General features: G+C 45.5%; 1 protein-coding gene across 3 annotated transcripts in view; it reads right to left on the reverse strand.

The window, feature by feature from the left end:
• LOC115195730 (transcriptional activator GLI3) overlaps positions 1 to 19,543 on the reverse strand; it is a 136,569-nt gene that overhangs the window by 98,998 nt on the left and 18,028 nt on the right. For all 3 annotated transcript variants that reach the window (XM_029755900.1, XM_029755901.1, XM_029755899.1), the window contains exon 2: positions 7,359 to 7,532. In XM_029755900.1, the coding sequence (XP_029611760.1) occupies positions 7,359 to 7,491 (133 nt within the window). In that variant the 5' untranslated portion in view covers positions 7,492 to 7,532. The remainder of the gene's footprint in view (positions 1 to 7,358; positions 7,533 to 19,543) is intronic.

A 19,543-nucleotide genomic window follows, 5' to 3' on the forward strand; every position in this document is an offset into this window, starting at 1 on the left:
CTCACGGCTTTACCATTTCACTGAAAAGGACCCCAGGAGCTCCATTGACGATATTTTAAAGGTTCATACAAACTATACTAACAGATTATACTGCAATATAATACTACTGGCTGAATTAATCAAATGACCAATACCAAATGTGTTTGCTTCCACTCCCTTTATTGGTAGACATATGAAAGAAGGTGACCCATATTGAACCACTTCACTACATGATGCCAACACCAGAATCTTGAGGAACACCAAGCCCCAGCAAACACTCCTGCCAGATCTCCGCAAGACAGTGGGCATAAGAGAGGTGGGCAAAACACCTCCACCTCCCCCTAACCCCTGAGGGCCAGAGAGAGAGAGAGAGAAAGTATAGCGATTCAGATTCTGCATGCTACAGTTGAGTACTGCTAAAGGCAGTGGAGTTTCTTCCCAGTCCGGAGGTGGATGGTTCGGTGTGATTCCTCCACTGTGGTTCCTCCAGGCAGGCATGCAGGCAGGGGGAGGCCAGGCTGGGTTGAGGTTGTTGGGCAGGGCTAGCTAAGGGCCCCTCCGCCCTGACGAGCAGCGGGGCCGCCCTAATCCTGCGCCTCAGGCCCCCGTGAGGCGTCCCTGCCAAAGCCCGTCGCCCCGCTGCTGCAGGAAATTGCCTTCAGTGCAGAGGTCCATGAAACGGATGACTCACCAGTGGAGTCCACAGCGTACTGCACAACTGTGTGTGTGTGTGTGTGTGTGTGTGTGTGTGTGTGTGTGTGTGTGTGTGTGTGTGTGTGTGTGTGTGTGTGTATAGGGCCACATTGACTTTCTGTATCTAACAACCGCTCTCACTCTTAACATCGTATTGTATCATTATACTGTTTATCTCAAACACTGTGAACGTGAATAACATAAAGTGGTCATTCCTTCTGTGCGTGTGTGGGCACATGCGTGTGTGTGTGCGCGTGAATGTGTTTGTCTGTGTGTGTGTGACTCAGACAGAGCCTAGAAGCCGCCTTTCGTCCGTGGCATGGGGTGGGTTTGTCAGAGGGGGTCTCTCCCGCCTCCTCCATTGTGCTGTTTGTCTCTTATCCCTCCATCAGGCCTCTATCAGACCCCCTCTCATTTACCCCCGGCTGGCTGGCTGGCTGAGAGAGTGCGAGGAGGGACCCACCTCCCTGTTTTTAACCACAAGAGCCACAGGGGCCTCACTACACCACTATACTTAGATGTATACAGCCCACACTAGCACACTCACAGTCAAATCTACTATTACCACAAGCAGACTACAAGTCTACAAGCATAATTCATGCAATCGCAGCCCCAACCATAGACATACTGTAAATCAACAATATCTAGAAGATTTTCTCACAAGAAATGGTGACGCCACTACGATACCAGAGCTACCAGCCAGAAAGACTTGTACAAGCTGGCACTAAATGCTGAAATAGATTATGATTACACAGGCCTATTTTCATATCACCAACAAATCTCCTCCACCCCACTTCTCTCTCTGATATCGTCCATATTTTTCAAAGCCACTCATAAAATCTCCATTTCTTTGTTCACAATAAAATCGGACTTTTGGGGTAAAGAGAGAGAAAATGTGGAATGAAAAGTGGAGAGTGGTGATGGTGTGTGTGTGTGTGTGTGTGGTGTGTGTGTGTGTGTGTGTGTGTGTGTGTGTGTGTGTGTGTGTGTGTGTGTGTGTGTGTGTGTGTGTGTGTGTGTGAAGGAGGGAGTAAAGAGGCAGGAGGACAGTGGAGAAACAGTTGATTATGAGTCCCATTAAGTGATCAATGATTTCATTAATAAGATGGATCGCGCGGCTGTCATCCCGCTGACAGGGTGCTGAGGGATCATCTTCTCCCCACGCTCCATTTTCCCCAACGCATCGAATACCAGCCCTCTCCCTCCTTCTCTCCCTCCTCCCTGGCCCTCCATCCCTCCAATATTTCCAGACACACGGAAAGCAACGGAAAATGGATGGGAGCAGAGGTGGGGGGGGGGGGTGTTGATGGGGGTGAGGAGGTGTGTGTGGGGGGGGGGGGCAATGATGGAGGAAGGGGGGTGAGGCAGGCAGTGGAAGAAAAGTGAAAATCCATTTTGAAACCCATTTTCAATTAGGGTCCACAAGCTGTTATCACAGGTGTCGCAGAATGGGGGCCCCGTAAGTGAAAATGTCTCCTATCCGTTTCTGAAATGAAACCTTATCTGGGCAGCACAAAGATGGCCAGGGACAGCGTATCTGTAAATGACTTTCCATCCCCGCTGTTAACCGGGAACTTTATTTCTGTCAGATGACATCCCCCTTCTATTTACCGTTGATCATTTAAATGGCTCCCTAAAAAGAAGGTGGCCCCTTACTCTTTCTCCTCTATCTCTCCCCTCTCTCTCTGTATCTCTCCCTCTCCTCTCCTTCCCTCTTTCAGAAGGTTTCTTTCTATTTTCAAAGCAGTCAACAGCTCCTTTTCTCTCCAAAACACTTTTGCCACGCTCTCTGTTTGGGTTAGGGATATCGCTGGTAACCTACTACACATGAGCAGAAAATTCCTTGCCCTTCAAGGCTTAACTTTTGGGCCTCTGAGACTCCTGCTCCTGCTCTTCCAAGCGTGACCGTTTAAAGGTCTCCAGTCCTTCCTGCATAAAATTTTAGGTTCACAGACACCCTGCTACTTTAGGCCATGCATTCCACTACAATTTCCTAAACTAGCTCGCTAACGCAAACCCTCCCCTCTCACTCCAATTTTTCTTCAAAAAACGTTCTCTAATTTTTATCTCTACTTCCCCTCTCTCGCTCACTCTTTCCCTCTCTTCTAGCCTTCTCTCTCTCTCTCAATCCTCTCTCTCTCTCTCAATTCTCTTTGTCCCCCTCTTCCCTCGCTTTCCCTAATTCAGCAGCGTCCATAGCAAAAAAGTCCAACGGACCAACCAACCAGAAACTTTTTTCCCCTCTCTCTCTCTCTTCAATCAATAGGCCTTCCCCCTCCCTTCTTCCCTCCCTTCGTTTTACTTTTTTTTATTATCAAATTATCCCATGACGACAGGATTTATTCAGCCAAAGAGCATGGACATCTTTTTTTTTGGAGGGACCAGGGAAGCAACAAAAGAATCAGGAGACTTTGTGGTCCACCTGCCTGGAGAATGATGAGGGTGGGGGGGGGGTCTCCCCCATGCCTCCTCCCTGCCCTCCTAAATAACACCAATCACAGCATTGTTGTGGCCCAGTCGGTCCTTTTGAGCTGTCAGGCCAGGGGAGCGGGCGAGGACATGAATGGCACACAGGATGAAGCCACCATTTAGCCAACCATGTGGGAATGCTAGCTACAGCTAGCTCCCCCTCCAATACTCCGTTACAGCACCAAGCGAGCTCTCAACTCAGACAAAACTTACAGGGAAGAAGAGGAGGAGAGATCAGAAGTGAGAGGAGTGCACGTCGACAGAAAAGAGAGGGTAGTAGGATATTTTTTAAAAAGTGAGAGAGTGAGAGATAACAAAGGAGCGAAAGACAGGAAGAAAGACAGAGAAAGGACAAAAAGGAAGAAACAAAAGTTTTGCCAATTTTTTATTTCCACTGCTCAGATTTTTATTAAGTTAGGAAACTCCCCAGGACATATGTACACACACTGTCACATACTGTAAGTGTATAACTACACTAAGCCCTAGGGTTTTGACTGAATATAAGTACTGTATTTTTATCATAATTACAAACCACAACTAATTTACTTGTGTTATCTACTGAATATAAAAAAAAAAAACTTTCTAATCTTTAGAAAGAAAAAAAGTTGTATCTTTCCTCTTTGTTCTTTGTGTTCTGGAATTAGATTCGGGAGAGTGGATAGTAACGTCATTTCAAATGAAAATTGGAGTCTTCTAATCAAATTATAACCTCCAGGTCTTGCCAACATTTGAATCAATTAAGTCCAAAACAGCTTTGACTCAAAGCCTATCAGGCAAGGTTTTCCAATAACTTATTTCCATATGCTTTAATCACAAACAAAACCAAAGCACTCAATCATGTTGTAATTGTATTGCAAAAGAAAACACTTCAGAGATGCCTAAAGCTAAACAGCCCATAAGTCCACCAATAACTGCCCCTTTTCACTTTTCACCTTTTCAGTTCTAATAGCATGCTGTGGTGGAGGGGTGTCCTACAGGGTTTCCCCTGCGTGGGTTCAGGGGCCACTACTCCTCTGCAGCATGACAGGGGAAATATTTGCCTGGGCCTTCCTGAGAAGAGCTAGCCACTGGGGTTCCACAGCTGCTCACAATTACCTTTTGTTTGTATGGGGAGCGGGGACAGGGGGGGCTACAGGGGTTAAAGTTGACGGGGTGTAAGGTTACACCTGATAAGAGGTTATGAGTTCTGGGGCCACTTGGGGAATGTGCTGTCATTATAACCTGCACAAAGAATGTATAAGCTATCTTACGATTCTCAGAGATATGGATCTAGAAGAGTGCCTCTCTCTCTCTCTCTCTCTCTCTCTCTCTCTCTCTCTCTCTCTCTCTCTCTCCTCTCTCTCTCTCTCTCTCTCTCTCTCTCTCTCTCTCTCTCTCTCTCTCTCTCTCTCTCTCTCTCTCTCTCTCTCTCTCTCTCTCTCTCTCTCTCTCTCTCTCTCTCTCTCTCCTCTCTCTCTCTCTCCTCTCTCTCTCTCTCTCTCTCTCTCTCTCTCTCTCTCTCTCTCTCTCTCTCTCTCTCTCTCTCTCTCTCTCTCTCTGATTAGAATAGTCTTGTTTACCTACTCTTATCCTTCATAAGCCCAGCTATGGACCCAATTGTGTGTGACTCTATCAGTTTTGGATGATTGCGGGAGCGAGCTCCCAAGACAAACCTTACAACATTTAGTAATTGTCGAAGCTTTACAAAGAAAAATCTGCAATCACCAGAGCCAAATTACATCCATGCTTTTTCCACACCATAAAACTTTTTTTTTCCCTCTTTCCCCCCTTTAATTAATAAAATAGTGTTGGCCATCTGGGAATGAGTAAGAGAGGGAGAGAGTTCCCAAGATGCATCAGGACGTATTCCCCCTTACACACCACCCCACCCCGCTCAACTTCCTGCTATAACTGGCATATGGAGAGAGTGGGAGAAAGAGAGAGAGAGAGAGAGAGAGGCAGACCCTCGGAGTCATTAACCCTCTCCTGGGGTGTTTGAAGTCTCCCGCCACGGACCTGGAAAGATAACATTTCACATCCTACAACTCAGACGGAAACCAAGGGTGACAGAGTGCTCTCTCTCTCTCTTTCTCCGCGGACACTCCTAACTCTACTCCATCCCCCCGAACCTCCCTGAACCCTTCCAATCCTCGATCCCCGTCAACCCCTCCCCCCCCAAAAAAAACTTCAGTCTTACAGCTCAGGCTAATGAGCACAGCTGCAACTTAAGTCATGGTCATTTCTTCTCTGGGTTTGTTATGACTTGTATCTGGCAGTCCCAGTCACTCCTGGAGAAAAAGTTATCTTGTTATCTAATATTCTTCATTTCTGCAGCTGTGTCGTGAGTGAACGATGAAAATGTGAATGAGTCCACAGTCAAAATCTACCTCTCTTTTGGTGTGTCTTCAAGATGTTGCATACAATGCCTTCGGAAAGTATTCAGACCCATTGACTTTTTCCACATTTTATTACGTTACAGCCTTATTCTAAAATTGCTTAAATAAATAAAAATCCTCAGCAATCTATGCACAATAGCCCATAATGACAAAGCAAAAACTGGTTGTTAGAAAGTTTTGCAAATGTATTAAAACTTAAAAACAGAAATACCTTATTCACATAAGTATTCAGACCCTTTGCTACAAGACACAAAATTGAGGTCAGGTGCATCCTGTTTCCATTGATCATCCTTGAGATGTTTCTACAACTTGATTGGAGTACACTTGTGGTAAATTCAATTGATTGGACATGATTTGGAAAGGCACACACCTGTCTATATAAGGTCCCACAGTTGACAGTGCATGTCAGAGCAAAAACCAAGCCATGAGGCCGAAGGAATTGTCCTTAGAGCTCTGAGACAGGATTGTGTCGAGACACAGATCTGGGGAAGGGTACCATAACATTTCTGCAGCATTGAAGGTCCCCAAGAACACAGTGGCCTCCATCATTCTTAAATGGAAGAAGTTTGGAACCACCAAGAATCTTCCAAGAGCTGGCTGCCGGGCCAAACAGAGCAATCAGGGGAGAAGGGCCTTGGTCAGGGAGGTGACCAAGAATCAGATGGTCACTCTGACAGAGTTCTAGAGTTCCTCTGTGGAGATGGGAGAACCTTCCAGAAGGACAACCATCTCTGCAGCACTCCACCAATCAGGCCTTTATGGTAGAGTGGCCAGACGGAAGCCACTCCTCAGTAAAAGGCATATATCAGCGCACTTGGAGTTTGCCAAAAGCCACCTAAAGACTCTCAGACTATGAGAAACAAGATTCACTTCGTCTGATGAAACCAAGATTGAACTTTCTGGCCTAAATGACAAATGTCACGTCTGGAGGAAACCTGGCACCATCCCTACGGTGAAGCAGGGTAGTGGCAGCATCATGTTGTGGGGATGTTTTTCAGCGGCAGGGACTGGGAGACTAGTCAGGATTGAGGGAAAGATGAACTGAGCAAAGTACACAGAGATCCTTGATGAATACCTGCTACAGAGTACTCAGGACCTCACACTGGGGTGAAGGTTCACCTTCCAACAGGACAGCGACAGCCAAGACAACACAGGAGTGGCTTCGGGGCCAAGTCTCTGAATGTCCTTGAGTGGCCCAGCTAGAGCCTGGACTTGAACCCGATCGAACATCTCTGGAGAGACCTGAAAATAGCTGTGCAGCAAAGCTCCCCATCCAACCTGACAGAGCTTGAGAGGATCTGCAGAGAAGAATGGGAGAAACTCCCCAAATACAGGTGTGTCAAGCTTGTAGCGTCATACCCAATAAGACTCGAGGCTGTAATCGATGCCAAAGGTGCTTCAAGAAAGTACTGATTAAAGGGTCTGAATACTTATGCAAATGTAATATTTCAGTATTGAAAACATTTCTAAAAAACAATTTTTGCTTTGTCATTATGGGGTTTTGTGTGTATATTGATGAGAAAAAAATGTTGCATATGAACTCAACCTCTTACAGAAGAGCCTTGTTTTACACATGAGTATGACTGATATGCATTCAGAAAACATTTGCATAAGCACGATCCACTCGTGTCTTGCATTCCACTACAAACATCATTCTAAATGAAGAAACACCAATATTTCATCTTCATGACCAAAACATTCAACTCATTGTAACTCCCTGTTTGGAGTGAGACAAAACGACAAATAGACAGGAGAGAGAGAGAAGGGACCAGCGAGGAAAAGAACAAGAGAGAGGATCAGAGCGGGTAAGGAAGGAGGGATTAAGGTAAGTTAGACTCTTACCGTTTGACGTAGTGCTAGAGGCCACAGCCTTCTCGCTGATGTCGGCGCGCGCCGACGAGCCCTTGGTCGCCACGATGGTCTCCACCCTCTTCTTCTTCTCAGCTGCAGAACTGGCCTGGGACTGGGTTTCCATGACGACTGTTCATTCCTCAGCACGTCATGGAGACAGGACACCTGGGGAAGGGGGGTGACAGAGAGAGAGAGGACAGGTAAGTACCCCAACCAAGAGGAGACCAATGATGTAGCGTCCCATTATAGTACACCATTAGTACACACCGTCGCATCACAGACATTCCCAATATTCTCACGAGATACACTGGTCTCTCTGAGTGAGGATGGCCCAGTATGTATCTATCATAGTTAACAAATAAAATAAAATAAAACATTTTTTTTGTTGTTGCTTTGTTTAAGCTTCAAACCATTGTTAAACAACCAATGTTTTAACAAGATAAAAAAAATGTAATTGCTCAAACAGTTGATTATGTCACACTCTCACTCAACAATAGAGCTGCAACAGTATGCCTCCACCTCTTGAGAAACGAACTGTGTTGAATTAAAGGCATGACATCTAAAAGCTTTGAAAAGAAAACAATCACATGGTACTAACATTCATGTTTGCTGACCTCTGACCTCTATACCATCAGGAAGTCCTCCCAGCCAATCCCATTTCATCCCCAGCCACAGCGAAGGCTATGGGTCAATCCACCAGTTCCACTGTGTTTATTTTCCCTCATAATTGTTATGTTTGATCTTCCCACTGCCCTCTCAACGCACCCAATGGCCTTATAGTATTCTGATAACCTTCCCCAAATTTCCAGGTTTTACACAAATCCTGGAATAAGCGGAAAATCGGGGAATCCTTCAACTGGAATGTTGGTCCTTTTTCACCCCTACAAACAGGACAGCGAGCTAACTTCTCGTCTTACCCAACTGTGACAAAGTAAACTTCCAGTAACCAAGGGAATTAAGTTCTATATGTTTTATTTCAAAGTAAATTAGAAAAAGAAGTTGCTGTACGATAAGTTTTAGGTTATATCTTAGAGTACATGGAAGTGAAGGTTGTGGATAAGTACGTACTGAGAATTCCTCCTCTTTCAGAGAGAAAGAAGTGACTAACCTTCAGGGGATACTACAGAGAAACATTCACAACCCCAAAAATGAAGGCTTGTCTGGGGGTCCTTTTGGGAATAATATGCTGCCAGGCAATTTCTTCTTCTCTCGAAGAATAAACTTTGTTTTGGTTAATTCTGTCTCTCCGTTTTAAAAGCGGAGTTCAGCCAACAGTCTATAGTAGCACATCGTCTTAGTTCAGAACCTCGACTTGGGTCAAGTCTTCCCTGAATCTTAGCCATGGTGACAGTAATCCAACATGGTGCTAAACCACTTAAAACATGGGATCATTTAAATCCACTGCAAGCCCTTCTTTTCAGGGGCGTCATGCACCCCAGAAATCTGAGGGGGCACAAAGTACGTGAGAATGACGGGGGTGGTCTGGAGGGGGGGCTATAAGTTTGCATTTTAAAACACCTGAAACAGCTTTTTCCTGCAATCTAGAGCCATAATCATTATGTTTAATTCTATTTAAGTCTATTTTTCTGCATATCTAAGCATTCCTCTTGAACTGTCTGTATGCTCCTAACTGGTGGTTCTTTTTTTTAAGAAACAAAATATGCTTCTCTGCATCTCTTCAAAAATCTGGGTAAATCTTGATTGATAGCCTGAAATGGCTTCTTGGTAGCTGGTTATGAGGTTGGGAGATTGGGAACCTGTCTGGACTAGCTAAAACCAGCTTCAAGTGGCTGGTATTGCAGATTGTTTTTTTGGTATGTTTTATTTTTTTAAATTCATTTTTAATGGCAAATCTGAGGGGGCAAGTGCCCCTGTGCCCCCTATGGGCATGATGCCTCTGCTTCTTTTAGACCCAGAAACATGCCATAATTCAAGGGTAATTGCTGGAAATATTTAATCTATGCAACATTTTTCTTTCAAATAAAGACAAACATGCGTTTTGTTCATTTTTTTCCCCAACCCTCCTGAAAAAACTCTGTCTGTCGTCCATTCCTAACTGACAACAACATCTGTAAGCAATCGTGGCGTTACCACCAAAAAAACAGCACAATTACTCCCCGACCAATCAAAACAGAATTAAACAAGAGCTCTTCCTCTAATCACTCCCACATGAATACATGTGTACCATGTCACTCCAGACCTCGTTTCACCCTTTCTACAACAGATCTCATCTCAAATCACTGGTATGCGTTTGATAGGATGAGTGTTTTAGTTTGGGGTTAGATTCAGTGCTTTTTTTTATTTTTGGGAGAACAACAAGTGTGTGTGTGTGTGTGTGTGTGTGTGTGTGTGTGTGTGTGTGTGTGTGTGAGTGTGAGTGTGAGAGTGAGAGAGAGAGAGTTCCTGAGCTCGCCATCGATTTAGGTCCTGGGTCGAGAGAGACAGCAAGCCGCTCAACCCCCTTTCAGCGGCCCGCAACCATAGAAACTCAAACGTGAGGCGCTCCTCGACTGACAGTCCATCTCAGGCAGAGGGGAGATCAGACAATAGAGCCCCCGAGTCAGGTTTTTTCTGCCCCCCTTTAAATTACACGCTACACCGTTCTGACGATTGAACTTCTTGCAAAAGCGAAGAAGATGAGAAAAAATAAGAAAAGGGAGAAGGGAAAGAAACTCCTCCCATTATAGACTGACCCTTGGCATGCCCGTGCTTTTGCCGGTGTGTGCTTGTGTGCATGCGCTCCCTTCCTTGTTTGAGCCCTCAAACCTCTCTGCCTCCTCCCAGGTGAGTCAGAGGAGAGGAGGAGGAAAAGAGAGAAAGAAAAGGTTGGAAGACAGGAGGGAGGGAATGTTCAGATTCAGAAGGGGGAAATATACTGGGGGGAGGAATGATGGGTGAGGAGAAAGCAGGGGCATAAACATTCCATTGGTAGAGCAAATATTCACAGCCCCTGGCCACTCAAGCGTGGCTGACTGCCCTTTTGTGTTCCACGAGGCGGTCGGAGCGGTCCGTGGTTCCAGAGCAGCAATTAAAAGCAGGACCTTTTCACCCATAATCCCTCTGACCTGGACGCCACTGCTACATCCAATCACCCCGTCCTGCAGGTGTTCCTCTCTGTCTGTCTCTTTCTCTCCTTCTTTCTGTTTTTCTTGAAACCTCTCTTTTTCTACTTCTCAGTGTCTTCACACTCAAGCAATATAACTGATATCTGATTTGGAACACCTGAGTTGTGTTTTCTGGACACATACAGTACATGGGTTATCAGTGGTGCCCAGAGTTTTTCCTATGTCACCTGGCCGGGGAAAACTCTGGGCCCCTAGTTATGACCTAATCTAGTTATAACCATTATCATTACTGAGTAAGGCGTAAGTATGTCACATTGTACGTACATGCAGGATGCGCCGTTTCTGACGATTCCAATCTAAGCCAGGAAATGCTAATGCTATTTTCTATCCCGAGGACGTCTCTCAGGGAGGCACATAATATTATACAGTACTTTTGAAAGTCATGATACTGTATGTTGTCATGTACTGTAGGGCATCTACCCTGAACCTTAGCTGTTAGAGAATACACACTAATCTACTTACATGTCAATACCCACTGGGCACAAATGTCAATTTAACATCTATTCCGCATTGGTTGAACATCATTTCATTGAAATGATGTAGAAACAATGTTGATTCAACCAGTGTGTGCCCAGTGGGTAGAAAATCAAATACTCCACCACGTTTGCATGAGACATCACAAAAATAAGCAACATTTTACAGAGGATGTATAATGTTCATTCTCTGTCTGTTTAACAGAAGGTTTGGTCTTTGCACGCTCAGTAAGCACCTTACAAAAGAAGGCATTATGAACCACGCATCGGTTGCAGTCGTTACCCAAAATAAATGTAAATTTCATATTAATGTTTATTCCTTGAAATGACTGTCCCACACTCAATTAGTGAAGGGAGAATGAAAGGGTGTATCTGTATTTGTGTGCCACCATAATCCTTTCCCACAGAAAGGGAGGCGATTAAACAGGTTTAAAATACCACAATTCAGACTGTTGGTAAGAAAAAAAACATTCTTATTTTATAAGCACATTAAGCAAATCAATTTAACATAAATTATACGCTTTGGTGACAAAGGCTCTGAGTTGAAAGTCATCTGCAAATGGTGCACATCAAAGTCAAACACCGAAATAAACTTTTGCCTTTGATCAAAAAAGAGAATCTTTTCTCTTCACGCCGAGTTAAACAACAAGCCACAAACATTGCCTTTGAAAAATCCTTTAATTTTTGTAACTGCTTAAGGAGACCATTATCGAAAGGAATCAAACTAGTCACAATCTATTGCTGTCCTGAATTTACATAGTATGGAAACTTACATAAACTCAAATAATATTTGTGAGAAAAATGCTGAGGGTGAACTTCCAAATGGGGGTTGGGGGTGGGGGTGGGGAGCAGCACGGTGCTGGGGGATCCCTGGGGGGGGGGGGGGGGGGGGGACTGGCAGTGCTGCAGCATTCATCATCATTACATCAGCGACCACCGAGATCCTTTTATCTGACGCTCATTGACAGTGCACAAACACACTACAGCGCAGAGAGAGAGAGAGGGGGGAGGGGGAGATGGAGGAATAATGAAGGGTAAATAGAGAGCGGGATGAACAGGGTTAAAGATGAGCGGAGAAAAAGAGAAAGAATGGAAAACGAGTGGAATATGAGAGAGGAAAAAAAGTTCATTCCATCAATGGAGGAAAAGGTTCGATCTGGAAAGAGTGAGGAGATGCACGTGCTTCAAATCAAATCAAAGTTTATTTGTCACATACAACCTAATACAACAGGTGTAGACCTTACAGTGAAATACTTACTTACAAGCCCTTAATCAACAATGCAGTTTTAAGAACAATAAGTGTTAAGAAAGTATTTACTAAAATAAACTGAAGTAAAAAATAAATACAAAATTAAAAAAGAAGATGAAAGAAAAATAACAAATAATTAAAGAGCAACAACGAAATAACATTAGCGAGGCTATATTCAGTGGGTACCGGTACAGAGTCAATGTGCGGGGCACAGGTTAGTCGAGGTAATTGAGGTAATATGTACATGTAGGTAGAGGTAAAGTGAGAGCAGGGTAAAAATGCAAATAGTCTGGGTAGCCATTTGATTAGCTGTTCAAGAGTCTTATGGCTCGGGGGTAGAAGCTATTAAGAAGCCTTTTGGACCTAGACTTGGCGCTCCGGTACCGCTTGCCGTGCGGTAGCAGAGAGAACAGTCTATGACTAGGGTCGCTGGAGTCTTTAGCAATTTTTAGGGCCTTCCTCTGACACAGTCTGGTATAGAGGTCCTGGATGGCAGGAAGCTTGGCCCCTGTGATGTACTGGGCCGTACACACTACACTCTGCAGTGCCTTGCGGTTGGAGGCCGAGCAGTTGCCATACCAGGCAGTGATGCAACCAGTCAGGATGCTCTCGATGGTGCAGCTATAGAACATTTTGAGGATCTGAGGACCCATGCCAAATCTTTTCGGTCTCCTGAGGGGGAATAGGCGTTGTCGTGCCCTCTTCACGACTGTCTTGGAGTTTTTGGACCATGATAGTTTGTTGGTGATGTGGACACCAAGGAACTTGAAGCTCTCAACCTGCTCCACTACAGCCCCGTCGATGAGAATGGGGGTCGTGCTCTGCCCTCCTTTTCCTGTAGTCCACAATCATCTCCTTTGTCTTGATCACGTTGAGGGAGAGGTTGCTATTCTGGCCTCTCCCTCATCGTGAACAAGACAAAGGAGATGCATGCATGTGTGTGTGTGTGTGTGTGTGTGTGTGTGTGTGTGTGTGTGTGTGTGTGTGTGTGTGTGTGTGTGTGTGTGTGTGTGTGTGTGTGCGCACGCGTGTTTGCACTTTGTGCAGCTATGCCAACAACATTAAGAGCTCAAGCACAGCTGGAATAACTAAAACACTGTGGGGTGAGGAGGTAGTGGGTATAACCAGAAACCCTCTGCAAGGGGCCTGGGCCCCCATGTACTCGCTTTGGAAAGGGATGGGGGGGGGGGGGGGGGGGGGGGGGGGGGGGGTGGTGTTGAAGGATAGGGCCCTATAAAGGAGCACACAAAAACCAAGTGTGCATCCCAAATGGCACCCTATTCCCTATTTAGTACACTACTTTCGACCAGGGTCCATAATAGGGCTCTGGTCAAAAGTAGTGCACTATATAAGGAATAGTGTGCCATTCAGGAGGCAAGCCCGAGAGAAACAGCTGAGAAGTGGAGCGGTTAGCAAACCTCAAGTGTGACCAAATGGGCGGAGGTTGGTGGTTCAATCCCCAGGTCAATCCCCATATTGAAGAGACTAGAGAGACGTTCACAATTACAAGCTCAATGGTGTCATTGAGTGAATAGCACATACTTAGGTCGCCATGCTGTGTGCAACACTGCACTGATGGGGATATGGGGATGCCCTTGGCCCTATGGGAGGGGAACGGGAAGAGGGATTCTCTGCTGGATGGAGGATTTGGGTGGTGGGTCCCATTCAAAAGGGATGAGACTTAAGATTGTGCCCAGATGGCACTTAGTCTGGCCTACAGCTGATGGGGGATCGTCCCCTGAAGTAAGGGCCATTTAGTAGCAATTAGTTACGCCTCACCACGCACACACACATGCCATTCAACTTGTTCAGTCTAGCCCTTTCTCACCCTTTTGTGTTCAGTGACATGGTCGGGCTGTTTAAACTCTAAGTCGTTTCCACGTTTAGATATTGTTCGATCAGAGTGGGCGACGCCACACCTTGACATCTCAACTGTTTGTGGGGCAATGAGTTCTAGATGAAGTGACTAATGAACAGGACCTGAAACGGAGGGGTGAAATAGCTACGATTCTCGTCTGTTACCCTTCAAAGAAGTCCGCAATCATCCAAACCCGTCTCCAACAGATACACCTCAAGAGGAATCATTTCAACAAAACTGGGGCTTTTTGTACGAAGTACCAAATCCGTGCAGTTATTTGGGAGTGGGGAGGTGCGACTGCAAAGCACGTGCGAGAGGGTTGGTTTAAATGTTGTTGTCAAGGACAAACAGTGCAACAACGCAGCCCATCGGTGGCTTTCGGCGGAGCTAATGCGATTATGCTCGTCGAGTGCCTCCGTCTCCCAGACCTCTCTACTTAAGACGCTTTGGAGGACTGGCGAGGGACCGTGTGTCGTTTCACACAGGAACGAGCTGAGTGCATCTTACATTCCTGGGTAACAAACCCACACGATGTAATCTTTATGCTTACACGACGCCTCTTTTGCGCTTGCTACCGAGTAGATAAGGGGCGAATAAAGAGCCGGGCCACAATGGAAACCTCCGGCGTTCCTCTAGCGTTCCCCGCACCCCCAGCCCTCCGCCTATTAGCTGATTTATTTATTGTGCACCGTATTTGTTTGAGTTGCACTGGTGTACTAAGAGCAACTGGGACCCCAAAAGTCCCCAAGACTGAAACAATGGAAAAAGCAGTCAGCCCTTTTCCCTTGGTGGAACGGTTACGTGGTATCGGGTCGCTCTCTCTCTCTCTCTCTCTCTCTCACTCTCTCGCTTTTACTTTGACTCGATTCATTTCCCCCCACGATGCCACAGAGTCTCAGTTCTTTACACTTTCTGCACTTGGCATAAAAGAGGGAAAAGATGCTAGTTCAGGTATTTCGTTTCCAAACAGTACCCAACAGTTGGAAAATGATATCCAGGTAAAACACAGTACGGCAGCAGCCAAGAAATACAATACATAAAGTCTAGCCATCATTTGTCCGTAATTCCTAAACCAGTACGTGAGCCCTTGAGATGTTGGTCCATCTTGACTTGAATCCCCACAACAATGATTATTATACAAATAAGCCTCTCTTTCCAACTTGCTCCTAGCCATTCAGTTCAACATGGTAAATACAAGTTTCCTGCCTACATTCACCACTTTGAGTCTTTGGCCCTAAAACAGGGTTAAGTGACCGCATGGAATTCAAAGCGGAGCAAAGAGTGAGGGTCGTATTGGGCACACTTCGGGAAGGCTCTCAAGCAAGACGCCACAAAACCGGAACCTACTCTACCTGCACATCTCTCCTGTACTTTGCTTAGTATGTTTACCACTGTGTTTTTTTTCACTATGGGTACCTCCGCATGTGTCAAAATGAGAGCGAGAGATGCTCTCTACTGTATTTGAGAGTGTGCGAGCTTTTCTGTGCGCGAGTGTATGTACACTGTATGGGCTTGTGTGACTTTTCATCTACAAGTGTATGTATGCAGAGCATCAGGAAGAGAGGGGACCCGGGGGAGTGGAAGGGTGGAAGCAGAGGAATTCCTTTGTTGATGAAAAAACGCACATACACTAATACACACACACACACCTCATAGTGAGTGGGATCAAGCAGAGGGATGGTAGGGGGGCTGTAGAGGGAGCAGGTAAGGCTTTGAGAGGGGGTCTCCTTGCATGGCCCTGGGGACCATCGAACTGCCTCCTCTCCTCTCCTCCATCTCTCCCTTCCTCCCTCCATCCCTGCCTCCCTTCCTCCCTCCATCTCCACAGGAGGCCTTCCTCTCCATGTCTCCACACGCAACTGCTCACATTCATAAAGACCTCTAGATAGCTAATACAGTCTGTCCACATACTAGTAGAACTTCCATTCATACTTGCATATTCATCCCTAATGCAATGTCTCCATAGAGGTTCCATTCATATCATTAGACTTGTATCATTGCATGAAGCAGACATCCTACCCAAGATAATGTACTTACATAGTTGACATACGGTCAACTCATACAGCTGGACACACTGGGTGCTAAGGCTGACCTCAATTAGTCGATTGGTCGATTATTTGGTCGAATAGACTGTTGGATCGACCAATACTTTTTTTGTGTCGAGCAGTAGCAAATACACTATATATACACACACATGTGGACACCCCTTGAAATTAGTGGATTTGGCTATTTCAACCGCACCCATTACTGACAGGTGTATAAAATCGAGCACACAGCCATGCAATCTCCATAGACAAACATTGGCAGTAGAATGGCCTTACCGAAGAGCTCATTGAATTTCAACGTGGCACCGTCATAGGATGTCACCTTCCCAACAAGTCAGTCAAATTTCTGCCCTGCTAGAGCTGCCCCCATCAACTGTAAGTGCTGTTATTGTGAAGTGGAAACATCTAGGAGCAACAACGGCTCAGCCGCAAAGTTGTAAGGCACCCAAGCCCACAGAACGGGACAGCTGAGTGCTGAAGCAGTGGAGCAGTGGAAACAGGTTCTCTGGAGTGATGAATCATGCTTCACCGTCTGGCTGTCCGGCGGACAAATCTGGGTTTGGCGGATGCCAGGAGAACTCTACCTGCCCCAATGCATAGTGCCAACTGTAATGTTTGGTGGAGGAGGAATAATTGTCTGGGGCAGTGTTTTATGGTTTGGGCTAGGCCCCTTAGTTCCCACGGGGGACCAGTACTTAAAATGTAATAAAATGTATGCACTCTACTGTAAGTCGCTCTGGATAAGAGCGTCTGCTAAATGACTAAAATGTAAATGTAAAATTAGTTCCAGTGTAGGGAAGTTTTATAACGCATACAATGACATTCTAGACGATTCTGAGCTTCCAACTTTGTGGCAACTGTTTGGGGAAGGCCCTTTCCTGTTTCAGCATGACAATGCCCCCGTGCACAAAGCGAGGTCCATACATAAATGGTTTGTCGAAGAAGAACTTGACTGGGCTGCACAGAGCCCTGACCTCTTCTACCCCGTCGAACACCTTTGGGATGAATTGGAACGCCGACTGCGAGCCAGGCCTAATCACCCAACATCATTGCCCGACCTCACTAATGCTCTTGTGGCTGAATGGAAGCAAGTCCCGCAGCAACGTTCCAACATCTAGTGGAAAGCCTTCCCAGAAGAGTGGAGGCTGTTATAGCAGCAAAGTGGGGGCCAACTCCATATTAATGCCCATGATTTTGGAATGAGATGTTCGACGAGCAGGTGTCCACATACTTTTAGTAATGTAGTGTATATATAAATGTATTTTTTATGGCACATGAGACACCTGTCTTATTCGTGCCCATCTCAGTGAACTAATCCATTGCGGAGGCCGAGACTCATCCATTGCGCAGGCCAAGACTCATCCATTGTGCAGGCCTAGGGGATGGCGCAGTCCAAGAAGAAGTGGAGTGTGGCTTATATGCACAATGCACATCTCTCTCCTGAATGCGCTCTCTCTCACACCAATTTGTGCTCATTCATTGTTTCCTAACTTAATTGTGTGAATTGTTTGCATTTGATTGTTAGTGTATCAATTCCTCATTACGTATATCACCAGTATTACATTTACCGTTAATTCCTTTCATTTCTAATCTACAATGTTTGTTTGGTTACAGTAATTTCTGTTAATGCGTTGAATATATTATTATTCCTTCTATCGTTTTCATTATCGGATTGGACCTTTTGTTTTGGTTTATTTAATTCCATTTAGAGTTTTGTCAATTTAGTCATTGTCTTTTGTTTGGAGTGCTCGTGTCAATGCTGAGTAACGACGTGCACCTGATTACACATAGAAAGAAGTAGACCTATAGGCTACCTGGCCTGCGCTAAAATGTAGGCTTATACACATGCCCATTTGGAGATCTGATAGTATTTCTGATTGGCTTAAAGCACCACCACCAATGAGCTGTGGAGCTTCTCAAAGTAATCGTTTTCTTCACCTCAGACAGCAAGTAAACAAAGTCTGTTTTTAACATCCATAGAGAATGACAATAGTTCCTCAATGTATTTGAAAACTCTTACCAGCTCTCTCCCTTACGATAACCACTCAGCGTGAAAGGGAAAAATGCCATGCTCTGATCCAGTGGAAACATCATAAAATAGGCCTACCTGATTACTTTTTATCCCTTAAGCAAATCGTCTACAGTTGTGTCTGTCCTGAGCTCACTTGACGTGTGAGAAACTCTGAGGGCCTAGAATATTTTATTGAATGTTTGCTAGTTTGCTAGCACCAGCTTCAGGCCTGACCTAAGTTAATAGTTGATACAATGTTTCAAGTTCATTGCAGACAGGCCCTGCGTAGCCAATGTGATTTATAGGATATTTATTTTTATCAGGATATTTTCTACCTGCAGGCTGCAATGTTTTATTTGTCGGCTTTATGTAGGTTAGTTTTGGCAATGGCAATAGAAGTAACTTTTTAGGTTCGTATCATTTTCATTTCGATTTGGATCGAGTTTTGATGAACCACTTGACAATGATTTTGAGATACGAAGACGTTATTATAAATGAAATTGAACTGTTCCACGAAAATGTGAATATGAAAACCCTAACTGGCACGCAGAAAGGGTAGAAATAGTGAGATCAATTGGCATTCCACATGAGAAAGGTTGCCCGACTCCTCGTGTAGCCTATTACCGGCAACATCAGGAGAGTAACGGCAGAATCTACGAAAGCCAGCAGGATTGGAAGGAGGACGGTCGGGTCAGGTTACATTTTTTTTCTTCTGGTCATCTTGATCTCTGGCTCCCTCTTGAGTCATATGTGTCTTATTTTATGGCCCTGGTCAAAAGAAGTAGGGAATAGGGTGCCATTTGGGATGCAGACACAGAGACAGTTCCAGTGGAGTGATGGAGTTGTTGCTTCAACTTCCCCCAGACCGTGTCCGTCTGTCTGTCCAGAGGCTGAGCCCACAGGTTGCTGGTCCCTCTCTCATTTCCACACTCTAACCCCCCAGTTCCCTCTGGGCTCTCCTACTCTCCCTCTGTCTCAGTCTATTTTCTCTCCTTTCCCCCTCTCTATCTTTCCATCGCCCTCTTTCCCTTTTCTATATCTGTCTTTTCCTTTCTTTCTCTCTCTCTGTCTCTCCAACTTTCAATCTATCTTTTCCCCCTCTCTTTCTCTCACAAATCTCTCCCGCGCGCCCTCTCTCCCTCTCGCTCTGCCTTCCTCCCACCGCACCTCTTTGCTCTCTCCTTCCTCTCTGCCACTGCTATAAACGGTACAGCGCAGACCAGAATGAGTGGAGGAGAGGAGGGTAGTGAATGATGTGATTGATGACAGAGCAGGGCCTCTGTGGGGGAACAACAGCCAGGGGCCAGCGTGATAATAACGCAGCACAATAATCAACCCAACCCATGAAGCAGACAATCAGCAAGGCAAAGCAGGCAGCACAGGCCCCTATTAGGCAGGCCTCATCAGGACGGCTA

Source organism: Salmo trutta, chromosome 6 (assembly GCF_901001165.1).
Source record: "Salmo trutta chromosome 6, fSalTru1.1, whole genome shotgun sequence".
NCBI classification, from domain to species: domain Eukaryota; kingdom Metazoa; phylum Chordata; class Actinopteri; order Salmoniformes; family Salmonidae; genus Salmo; species Salmo trutta.